The 11,732-nt window shown below is 51.0% G+C and overlaps 4 protein-coding genes across 4 annotated transcripts; 2 read left to right on the forward strand and 2 right to left on the reverse strand.

Moving 5' to 3' along the window:
* Positions 1–1,109: 1,109 nt before the first annotated feature.
* On the forward strand, positions 1,110–3,470 carry FSUBG_9333 (RNA recognition domain protein; the record flags this gene model as incomplete). The annotated part of the gene is made up of 1 exon (XM_036687835.1): positions 1,110–3,470. One exon carries the CDS (start codon positions 1,110–1,112, stop codon positions 3,468–3,470), a length of 2,361 nt encoding a protein of 786 aa, XP_036535198.1.
* Positions 3,471–4,138: 668 nt separating this feature from the next.
* FSUBG_9334 (acid phosphatase) lies at positions 4,139–5,790 on the reverse strand (the record flags this gene model as incomplete). Its single annotated transcript, XM_036687836.1, has 2 exons — positions 4,139–4,252; positions 4,327–5,790. The coding sequence occupies 2 exons, from the start codon at positions 5,788–5,790 to the stop codon at positions 4,139–4,141; spliced, it is 1,578 nt and encodes a 525-aa protein (XP_036535199.1).
* Positions 5,791–7,354: 1,564 nt separating this feature from the next.
* On the forward strand, positions 7,355–9,757 carry FSUBG_9335 (esterase; the record flags this gene model as incomplete). The annotated part of the gene is made up of 1 exon (XM_036687837.1): positions 7,355–9,757. The coding sequence occupies one exon, from the start codon at positions 7,355–7,357 to the stop codon at positions 9,755–9,757; it is 2,403 nt and encodes an 800-aa protein (XP_036535200.1).
* A 921-nt stretch (positions 9,758–10,678) lies between these two features.
* Positions 10,679–11,481, reverse strand: FSUBG_9336 (uncharacterized protein; the record flags this gene model as incomplete). The annotated part of the gene is made up of 2 exons (XM_036687838.1): positions 10,679–11,356; positions 11,446–11,481. 2 exons carry the CDS (start codon positions 11,479–11,481, stop codon positions 10,679–10,681), a joined length of 714 nt encoding a protein of 237 aa, XP_036535201.1.
* Between the last annotated feature and the right edge of the window lie 251 nt (positions 11,482–11,732).

Here is an 11,732-nt window from a genome sequence, read left to right on the forward strand (position 1 = left end):
TTTCATTTCATAATTATCCCTTCTCAGTCTACAACTCCACCCACCCACCGAACCCTCCTCCACCTCATTCCCTACCAGGTTTGTCTGGCCTTTTTTTCTCTCCCTCCCTGGCGCCTCTTTGCTCATTTAAGCATTATTACCTTGCATTATTTCCAACCTACTGGACTGGCCTCTTTATACCTACAGGCTATGGTCTACCGCCCACAGCTAATCACTTGAGCTTCTATTACATTACTTGTCGGCCTGAGGCTCACCCAACACACCCCCTGTGTTTCCTGGTCCCTGATTCTTTGGAGGTCGACCTAGACGGCATCGAAATTCATCCCTCTCCCTCCCTCCTTTGACTCCTTCTTCCCTCCACATCTGTGCCGTCCTCTCATCGACGCTGACTTTTGTCTGTTCTCTTCTTCGTCAAGTCTCGTCTCTCATACTCACTCACTGTCTGGGACTTTCATTGATTGCTCCTTGGCAGATGCAGTGTCGTTCTTCTTCCTTCTGCTGAGACAACACTTTTCGGCTTCGTCGACACTCGTTTCGGCCATATTGCTTTATTAATACTTTTACCTGCTCAGCTCACTTTGTCCCTGGATATCATCCTCAGCTCGGCAAAGCTACGCACACTCGTGCTTTACATTTCTCGTTCGACATTTCGATACACTCGCTCTTGCAACCGATTACCATTGTTTTGCATCTTCAGCCTCACCAAACCCTACGGTTTCGATTCGGCCGAAAGTCTTTCAAATTCGATCACCATATATACCAAACGGTCGCTTCCTGGAACGACCTTTTTCATTTTACAGGGCTGCCTTGACTTATTCTCTTTCGAATAAGTCAATCTGCTTCATAATACTCGATTTTATCGACTTTATTCTGCATAACTAGTTGCTTTAGCATTGTTATACAGCCTGCTTTGACTCGTTGGATTCTCGTGAAAAATCAACTCTGCTTTCAGTGAACTTTGAGACTTGGAACGTCTGAGATTCTTCAGTCGGATCAGCCCCCAACTTCACAGCTCTCTCCGTGCCTTACTCGGGCACAACCAGTTCTTCAAAACGGCTGTACTGTCGCACGTCGGGCGGGACTCGCTCGTCCCCCCTCATCTGCTCGGTATGCAAGACCTAAATGGACCCGTTGGCCAGGGTGCCCCTAATGGCCCTGCCAACCGCTTCGGACATGCCTCCAAGCCTTCCAACAGCGATACTGGTTTCTCTCATGGCGCCTTTAATTCCAACATCTCTGGCTTCGCCGACCGACATCCTCGACGAGGCAACATCCCTTCGATCAACACCCAGCCTCAGCCTATGGTCCAGCAGGTTTCGAACAATGGAGTGGACATGGCTACCCCGGGGACTGCATTTGATATGCAGTTTACCCCCCTTTTGCCTTCTCAACTGCTTCTCGGCAGCCCTTTCCAGCCCGGTACCCCGGCTGCTTTTGCCAGCCCTCAATTTCAGAGCATCGCTGGATTTCAGCAACAGCAGGGGAACAACCAGCAGCAGAATGGTATCTCCAGCCCTGTGCAGCAGACCATTTCTCCTCAGTCATACCAGGGAATAGTGTCTCCGTCCACTTATGGTGCCCCTCAATTCTACCCTCCCCAGTCCCCTACTGGCGGGTTTGGCATGCAGGCACCTCTGCCTCCTACCTCTCCCGTCTCAATGGGATCCGGTGTTGTTACAGGAACCAGCCGAACTGTTTACCTTGGTAACATCCCTCCGGACACTGTGGCTGAGGAGATTCTTGGTCATGTCCGAAGTGGTCAAATCGAGTCAGTCCGTCTTCTGCCCGACAAGAACTGTGCCTTCATTTCGTTCCTTGACGCTAGCTCCGCCACTCACTTCCATTCCGATGCCATCTTGAAAAAGCTCTGTATCAAGGGCCAGGACATCAAGATTGGTTGGGGTAAGCCTTCCCAGGTCCCAACCTCTGTTGCTCTGGCTGTCCAACAATCTGGAGCTTCACGAAACGTGTACCTGGGTAATTTGCCCGAGGAGGTTAGCGAGGAGGAACTGCGCGAGGACCTTGGTAAGTTTGGCGCCATTGACACAATCAAGATCGTTCGCGAGAAGAACATTGCGTTTGTCCACTACCTCTCGATTGCCAACGCCATCAAGGCTGTCTCCCAGCTTCCTCAAGAGCCCAAGTGGCAGGCCCCTCGCCGCGTCTACTACGGCAAAGATCGTTGTGCCTACGTTTCCAAGACTCAACAGCAAAATGCTGCTCAGTACCTGGGTATTGCCCCTGGGTACGCCCACATGCTCACAGGAGCTGACCGTGACTTGATCTCGAATGCTTTGGCCCAGCAATCTGTTGCTGCTGCTGCCGTCGCTACGACTGCTGGAGGTATCAACAACCTCGGTAACCGAACCATCTATCTTGGCAACATCCACCCTGAAACGACCATTGAGGAGATTTGCAATGTGGTTCGTGGAGGACTCCTTCATCACATCCGTTACATTCCCGACAAGCACATTTGCTTCGTTACCTTCATCGATCCAACCGCTGCCGCTTCGTTTTACGCTCTGAGTAACATTCAGGGCCTCATGATCCACAACCGACGCCTCAAGATTGGCTGGGGCAAGCACTCCGGAGCTCTTCCACCTGCCATCGCACTGGCCGTGAGCGGTGGTGCTTCTCGAAACGTCTACATTGGCAACCTTGACGAAACGTGGACCGAGGAGCGTCTACGACAGGACTTTTCTGAGTATGGCGAGATTGAGCTTGTCAACACTTTGCGTGAGAAAAGCTGTGCTTTTGTGAACTTCACCAACATCGCCAACGCCATCAAGGCGATTGAGGCCATCCGAGGCCGAGACGACTACAGGAAGTTCAAGGTCAACTTTGGCAAAGATCGTTGTGGTAACCCTCCTCGTCAGATGCAGCAGTCGCAGTCTCCTCGTGGCGATGGTGTGTCTTCTCCTCCACCTAACGGCTCTCAGAACAGCGGTTCACCCACAAACGGCAACACTCCCCAGCAATCAGCTGCTCTCTTCAATGCCAACAGCAACCCTTTGACGATGTATTTGAACCAGGTCTCTCACCAGGCCCAGCAGCAGCAACATCACCAGCAACAGCAGATCGCTGCTCAACAAAATGCCCTGTTTGGTACCGCCCAACCATCTCCCAGCGATCTCGATCTCGCAATGTCCCAGCAAGTGCCTGTTTCCGGCCATGGACAGTCAGCGAGCATTTCAAATGGATACCCGGCCAATAGTGCAGCACCAGGTGCTACTACGATTGGTGGCTTGCTAGCACCAGGCCGAGGTCAGCATAGCAGGGCGGTCAGTCTTCCTGTACTTGCTCCTGGTTTCGAGAATGGTGGAAATGCCTCCAATGGTATTCCCGGAGCTGAGACCGAGCAACGACGAGGTCATCATTACCAGGCAAGCTATGGCGGTATGGGCTCTGGATTTGGCCTTGCTATTCAAGGAGGCCTGAACGGTTGGGTTGAGGAGGAAGTTGCAAACTAATGACGCTTGCGCATCGTTATGCTTTCAAATCTCATCACGAGCGAGATTGAACGAAAAACTTGCTTAAACGTTGTAATCGACGTCGCTTGTGGCGTCATGCCCTTGATTCTCGGGGCTTTACAGACCTTCATTCTTTGATTTCCCTTTTTCTTGATAATTTACTCCTTCGGTGTACCTTTTTTTGTATTGCAAGTTGGTCTCGATTTTTGATGTTTTGCTCATGAGAGGAAGAGAGCATTCGGAAGAAATGGGATTTGTGATTAATACGCCCCCTTTGTGAAAGATGGGAGCGCTCATGGTTGAGACGAGACGCTGTTTGAACTGGAGGGGATTCAGCATGGGATGGATGGATGAGAGGATATATCACCTGCGTTTATGTCTATTACGGAGTCTTAGGTTAGGTTAGGCACTACAGTCTTGAACGCAGATCATATGATCACTTAACAACATGTCTATTTATGTTTGTGACAGTTCAGTTCATCTACATGGGCGGTGTCTTGTGTATGTACCTAATTCGTTTATAGCTGCCGATTTGAGGTCTTGGGATGGTTAAGAGCAGAAGGTGATTAGAGCTTAATAGTAAATGCACGCAGTCTCCAGGACTGGGGCAGTGTCAAATATTAGAGGATCCTGCTTGCCTCCCACGTGCTTGCAGATGATTTTCACAATTAATACCCCGACGGCTCGGGCTTAGAGGGAAAGGCTGGATCCCTTACATTGGCGCGGCACTGTTGTTTCCAGTTTATGGGCGTGAACTTATCCACGATCTCCTTGAAGGCTTCCTGTCAAAGGGTAAGTAACGCACGATACCAGTCTCGGTTCCAGATTTGGTAAGGGGAAGAGTATTGGAGCTTACCAAAGTGCAAAAGGACTCATCGCCATCGAGATGCTTGCCTACCGGTGCACAGCCAGGGATAGTCACTGGGCGGTCATTGTAGCGCAAGCGGACATAGTAACCCTTCAGGCGCTCTTTTTCGGTCTCTGTCAGGTCTGGAGTCTTCTTCCGACCGATGCCCGGGGGTGGCAGTCCAGCATGGGGGGCTCCTTTACTACCGAGGCCGAAGAAAGACAGGAAGCTAGAGGGCCTAGGAGCTTCAGGAGGAGGTGTAGCGCCTGCATTGACGTGGCGGAATAGTTCGATCGCAACGTGACTTGTGAAAGGCGGCCAGGCCTCTTCGTCGAAGGCGCCGAGGCTGGCGAGTGTGGCAGCAAGAGTGGTATCGTGACAACCGCTCATTCCAAATCGTACAGGTTGTGGTGTGGTAGCAGATGCCTTCTTGTTGAGAGCCAGCTCATACTCGCCATCAGCAGCAGAATGCTCAGCACTACCGACCATACGAGAGACAACGTCTCCGAGAAGTCCACCGATGCCTAGGGTGCGGTACTCCTCACTCTCCTTGTATCCGGCATACCACTCCTCGACGCCGATCTTCTCAATAATTCGCTTAACTTCTGGATCGTAGAACTCTTTAGGTAACCGAGTGGCTTGACCGTGGGCCTTTGTAGCATTGATAGTGTCCATAATGCCACTAAGGCGAGGCCGAGAGTCCACGGCAACGTGCGGGTGTTCCTCGGGCATCCAACGACCGAGGCGTTTTGTCAGATATGCCATCTCTTCGGAGTCATTCCAGCTATCAGCACAGCGCTGAGCAAAAGCGCGTGCGAGAGCAGCGAAGCGTCGGCAGTTGCCATCATTGGGGAAGAGGGTTTCGTCGGCAGGTGATCGAGTAAGGATCGTGGGAGGATGAAGGCCAGAGGCGCGAGCTGAGGGGGGATAGAGGCCGTAGAAAGCTTGCTGAAGAGACTCAAGAGCGCGTGGTACAGGTGTAGCACGGAGGTAGATGGCAGCTGTGTCAGTGTCAACAGTGAGCTTTTCCGGCAAGAAACGAAGCTGATCGACGTAGAGATGGCGCAGGCGCTGGCCAAGATCATACGTTGTTTCTCGTCCACGATCGGTCAACATGCCCATATCGCAGATAGCATCAAGCTCGCCATTGCGGCCAGTAGCTAAGATAGGCGCATCATCAGGCCCAAAGGTCTCGAGTTGGCGCTTCCACTCAAGAGCAGTAAGGCCTGGGTTGTCGGCGGGATCGACATGGGAGTCGGTGGCAGAAGGATCGAGAATGACACTGGTTAAACGACGAGCTGCAGAGCAGTATGGCCAGAAAGCTGCAAGGCCTGTTGAAGAGAAGCGAGCGGTGATAGGAGTGCGCTCGCCATGACGGAGAAGGATCTGAACGAGTTGCAGACGTAATTGAGGTGGATAAAGGTTCTTGATCTCAGCTTGTGAGTACGGAGGTCGGGGTTCGAGAGTTGACATTGTGAAGGGCCCAGCAGGTATCAAGAGCTGGCAATGACTCTGATGATCAACGATAGCTTTGCTTCACTGAATGACTGGATCATCTGGCTTGAGGTCATGACATAACGATCCGATTAAATCTTGGTAGGGCCGTGTCGGCGCCGTTGACCGGGGCCGAGTGGGGCTACAGCACGAGGGGAAGAGAGTCGGTGCATGACGTTGACGATGGCGTTGAGAATACAGTGAAGATGTGGCTACTGAGTTTCGCATGACTAATATGTATAAAATTAATTGCAGGAGATAGATTACCGTAGGTAGAAACGTCCAAGGCTGAGGCTTCTTGAATAGAAGTGCTCTCTTTCGCATTGAAGATCTTCATTCCTTTTGAATCCTCAAGGCTGTGCTGGCATATCAATACGTAGGTAGGTAGTCAATACTACCAACTACCTGGGAGTTCTTGGTACTGTGATGTTACCCACCAAAAGCTGCAAGGAACAGTTCCTTCCGATCGGTAAGTATGTAACAGTTGTCAACTTTGATCGTGATTTTCTAAAGTATCTTCCGGTTCTATTGTTTAATAAGGTAGGTATTTCTTATCGTCTTTCACATGTAAAAGTCGAGTCTCATGATAGAATCATCTCCTTTCAAGGGTCCATAAGTTGAGGGTCCATTATCACATGAACAAGTGGGTGTCTCCTGCCTCGTGCGTGTTGAATCTTGGTCTAATGTCTTGGCTCCTTCCCGAATAAGAGATTTTATCCTAGATTCGTTCCTGCCATTCGGGAGTTAGAAGCATCTAAAGATACCTGCCTTGTCTAACACCAAAAGTTGACCAGTTCTAAACGTATCATTACCTATCCTTAGCATCAATAACGACCACCTACAATTACACAATTGATCATCGTCAGCCTCAACCTTCACTTCGCCCTATGACCTGTTGATCAATTCCCCAGAAAACAGCTTGTGGGCCCGTAATTGGCCCAGAATCCGCGGTTTATTTAATTCCATACACCATGACCTCATAAAACCAACAACGACCCGGGCTAATGCTTGGGAGCTTTCACTAGAACTATCCGGAATTGATACTTCAAAAATCGACTTCCCTCTTTCTTTTAAGGACAATAATACTTCACCAGCAACGTTGCGCTCACCCGCACTAAACAGTTAATACGAGAACGAAAGAGAATAAACGGCATATACCTAAACACCAACCATCAATCGTGGATCCATCCACACCCGGCCTTCCCGGATCAGCACACACAGCCGCATTGTTGGACAGATTGAGTGATTCCTTTCTGATCTCTCTCTGGCCTAGCTCCACCGTGTCTTCTCCGTCTCTGTGATTTGGTTTATTAGGCCGAGGAACAAACAAGAACCGCACAGCTGCCATGTCTGATACTTCTTCGCTCTACCTTCCTTAAACAATCTCTTCTCTTAGTGTCACATCTTGCTGGCTAAGTCGCCTGCTCAACATACACACAGACTTCGGTCCTTTTCACAAAGCCCGCCGTTCAACCCAACCTCCCGTTCTTGTCCTCTGGTGGTGTCAGGCTGAGGGTTGTAACGGGGCTCAGTCGAGTGAGCCATGGCAATGAAACCGACGAATGAACCTCTGCCTGATATTCCAAGTCCAGATATTCAGGATGATGATGACTCAATCATTTGCAATCAAGATGAGGCTGAGGCAATATTGCAACCTGCTCTTAGTGATGCTGCTAGACATTTGACATCACAAAACACGCCGGCCATCGAGAAAGCCTTAGCACTGGACAAGAGTCGAGCCGGATTGTACGATGTGCCTATCGATCAACACGGTGACACAAGCCCTGATCTTTCATCTTCGCCCGAGACAACACCCCAGGTACCACAGATTGCTGCCCTAGAGAGACCATCCGCAAAAGTATCGCCCACTCAGCAGTACCGAAATGCCTTGCCTTCACCCTGGCAGGCTCAGCCGAAGCCTACAACCAAAGGTTCCACAAGCAGACCATCAGGGAGTATTCTGGGAAATGCCTTAGCTCCGGCTCGAAACCGTTCCAGGTCGGCAGGCCAAGAAGCACTAAGGAGACTGCAGAAGGCATGGCCTTCTCTTAGCCCTCCGACACATCTGTTACCCTCGATGTCAAACTCGTTCTTTTCCAGCTCACACGACAAAGCCAGTGCCAGTATGTCAGGTGCCCCGAGTCATTCATCACCAGCAAACCGCCAGAATTCGCCTCATATTCCTTCCGATGCGTTTGGTGTCTCTCAAGTGAGGCCTAGCCCGTCTCCGCAACAGGCTCGAGGACTCGCTTCTGCTCCTCGGAATCCTAACGCAGCCTCTACGTCTGTACGACCCAGGGTTCTTCGACGGGTCACGTCTGATGAGAGTCACTTATATCATAGCCTTTCTCGCACTTCTTCTCTCGGTGATGATGAGCAATTCCAGGATGTTCGTGAAATGGTCAATATTCGGTTCATGGCCTTGAAAGACAGCCTTCCTGACGTTCCAAACTTTAAGATGCCTAGCCTGCCCAAGCTTTACAGCCAAGCACGAAAGTCAACTCATTCACTCGGTGCATTCCACTCACCCGAGCCGTCACCAACTCGCGCTCAGCCCCCCAAGGACTTCGATGTCAGCTCAAAGGATGGATCTGCTGTTCTCGATCGGGTCCTGGAGTCTCTGACTGGGGACTTGGTGATCATGGGCGGATACCGTGGTTCCGTCTTACGATCTGCCGAGCCACCTCACCAACAGGTTTGGGCCCCTGTGAAACTCGGCCTTAACATGCGAAAGGTCAATCTCGAAGTTGGCTTAGAGGATGAGGACGAGGAAAGAATGGAAGAGACTATTAAGCCTGACGGTATGCTGAAACATATCGGCCCCGTCGACGTCTCTCGAAAGCTTATCAAGAGGCTGCGCTCGTGTGATAATGCTCGATCAGGGAAGCTGCGAATTTGGGACTATGGTTATGACTGGCGCCTGAGCCCACATTTACTGTCTCGTAAATTACAAGAATATCTCCAAAAGCTTCCTTCAAACCAAGGAGGGACACCGGCTGGATCTCGTGGAGCTCTTGTCATATCTCACAGTTTGGGTGGCATCATCACACGGCATGCTGTCAACCAGAGGCCTGATCTCTTCTCAGGGGTCTTGTACTGTGGCACACCCCAACGTTGCGTCAATATCCTGAATCCTCTTCGCCACGGTGATGTTGTTCTTCTGAATGAGAAGCTTCTCACAGCAAGCGTCAATTTCAGCATGCGGACCTCCTTCGTCTTTCTGCCTGAGGATGGCTTTTGCTTTGTGGATAAGAGTACGGGAGAAGAGTATCCCATCGACTTTTACGATCCTCAGGAATGGGTCAGGTGGCATCTGAGCCCGTGTATGCAGCCGGCTTTGCCGCCTCGCAACCGTCCTCAGTCTTCTTCCTTCTCGTCCTTCCTCCCAAACTCTCTTCGGACTCGTGCTGATAGTAAGAGCGAGAAATGGCCGCCTTTGCCAACGGCGGCTGTCCGAGATCACAACCCTATCGCGCCTCAGCTCAATGGGAGTGGTGCAAATGTGGAAGAATCAAAGCCTTCGAATCTGCAGCGTAAGCGTTACTTGGATTATCTCACCCGAACACTTGCAGCGACTCGCAAGTTTCGCTCAGAATTGGCCCACTCGCCAAGGCACCAGGAATCCAACGCCTATCCTCCTCACGCTGTGTTATACGGCAAAAGTATTCCCACGGTGTACGCAGCCCAGGTCACTGGCCGCGAGGGTATATGCTATTCTGATGCCTACGACGATCTTCTCTTCCGACCAGGCGATGGCGTTGTCTTGGCCAAGGAAGCCATGATTCCGGAAGGCTACTCTATCGCTCGCGGCGGTCGTGTCTGTACCGAGCGCGGCCACATCACAATGCTCGGCGATTTGCCGGCTATGGGAAAGGCACTCGAGGCACTTGTTAGGGGCAGGCGGAAGGGCATCGGCATGGGCACTGGTGGTGACGAGGCAAAATAGACGGGTTCCGGCCGTGTCGGGGTAACACCGCGCAACACCATGCGGTCACTCGGCAACACGATACGGCACCGGAAGGAATCGCCGCCACCACCGAATACGGATGGGTATACGATACCGCAGAAGAGGCCACGAGTAAACATTAGTACCTAGAGACGGAGGCATCGCATCTGTGTTGAACGAACGAATGAACGAATCACGAAATGTGGGAGGATATGATAAATGTGCTGTTATACATGCATTATCGGCCTGGCGTTGGGTTGCCTCATCGTTCTGTAGCATAGCTTTTGTATGAATATTATAACACAAACATTGATGCGGGCAGTATTTAAATTAAATTCCACCGTCGAGGTCTGACAAGCATGACCGCGAGTCTTTCCAAATATCGCCCATAAGCCCCCCCTTCTGTGACCAAAATCCGTTCCAAATGACCCTTGTGTGACCTGATAGTTAACAACACCAATGAATAAATCCTATGCAACTTCCAGAATGAAGACAATGTGGGATTGGTTAGCGGTGCTGTTTTTTCCCGCCCGAAGCACTTGTCCTAGATGTGAAAATGAATATGGATGGGTATAAAGTGAAAGCAGTCGCTGTCTTGGCCTATAAGCAGATGAGATGCCGAGCTGAGCTGAGCTGAGCTGAGCTGAGCTGGGCACATGTGAAAACGACTGATGACGCCCATATTGGCGTCTCTCTAACAACCTCACCCAGCCTGTTCCTGTTGGTGGGTGGGTGGGTGGACGCGGCACTTGGAGGTGAGGGTGTCGTGGAGGCTCAGCGTTTGTCTTCCATTGGTGAAAGGAAGCCTGAACCTTTCAACGTCCTCCACGCTCTCTGCTTTTTGCAGGGTCTTGTGCTCAGTGGCTAAATATGATATGCGTAAAAGAATCTTATTAGCTTGTTCAGTAAGAACGTCTATTCTCAAGCAGCACCGACACTTTGGAAAGCACTCAGTGGCAGAATCCTCCACCTGGGCGGTGTCCAGCCGGGAGTCTGTTGCTGTAGAGTTTGAATGGCGACTTCAATCTGTTGGGCCATGCGGACATAGACCATGGTTGGCTCTATGTAGGATAGAGACTCTGGTGTTTCCTCTGCGCGAGGAACGAATATAAGCTCCTCAAGCCCCGGCATACGTGACTGGATGCGACGCAGCAACTCGACTGTGAGACTGGCGGCGGTCATTGAGCGATAGGTTGCGTCAACCCAGAATAGGGCATCGTTGATAGCAAGGCGGCGCACAAGAGCGAGTTCTTCAGGATCGCACATTGACATGCATGTTTGGAACTGAGAGTCTGCGGCCATGTAACCATCGCGGGGTCCAAAGTAGAGAATATCGCGATCGGGATCGAGGAAGACCTGACCAGGACCACGAGCAAAGCCAAAGCCGAGTCCGTAGTACTTGAGAGCTTCACTGCGCGACTCGGCACATACGTGGAGGTTGGCAGGAATAGTTGCTGGAGAAGTACATCCTGACCATGAGTGGGCGCCTGAGGAGCCGGACCATGAGGAACCGCATTGCATGGGCACGAGGCGCGCGGGAGGGAGGTTATAATTCCAGATCTTGACACGTAGTTCTGCGGGGAGTTGCTCGAAGTTGTGCTGAGAATAATAGCGTTAGAATTGGGCATCATTTGTTGTCAAGTTTAGGGAGGGAAGAATGAGGTGGTTTGGTTGGTTGGTTGACTTACAAAGGTGCGAGGCGTAGGTGATGGCGGGGCATACATTGTATGAGAAGACATATTGTAAGAAGAAACGTTTGAGGATAAGAGTGCCAGAAAGTAATATTGTGGTCGGAGTCGCAAAGCACAGGCGACACGCGCAGTGATAATGCGCTGCGGAACCAACGTTGACAAGACTGCCAATTGTCGTGGTAGAAAGCAGTAGATGTCGATGGTGATGAACTTTTGAGTTGAACAGGCAGAGCTGAGTAGAATCGGGTGGCCTGTGGTTGAGTTAAAAGAAACACAAAACAAAA

This window comes from Fusarium subglutinans (genome assembly GCF_013396075.1).
Source record: "Fusarium subglutinans strain NRRL 66333 chromosome Unknown NRRL66333_c0000141, whole genome shotgun sequence".
In the NCBI taxonomy this organism is placed as follows: domain Eukaryota; kingdom Fungi; phylum Ascomycota; class Sordariomycetes; order Hypocreales; family Nectriaceae; genus Fusarium; species Fusarium subglutinans.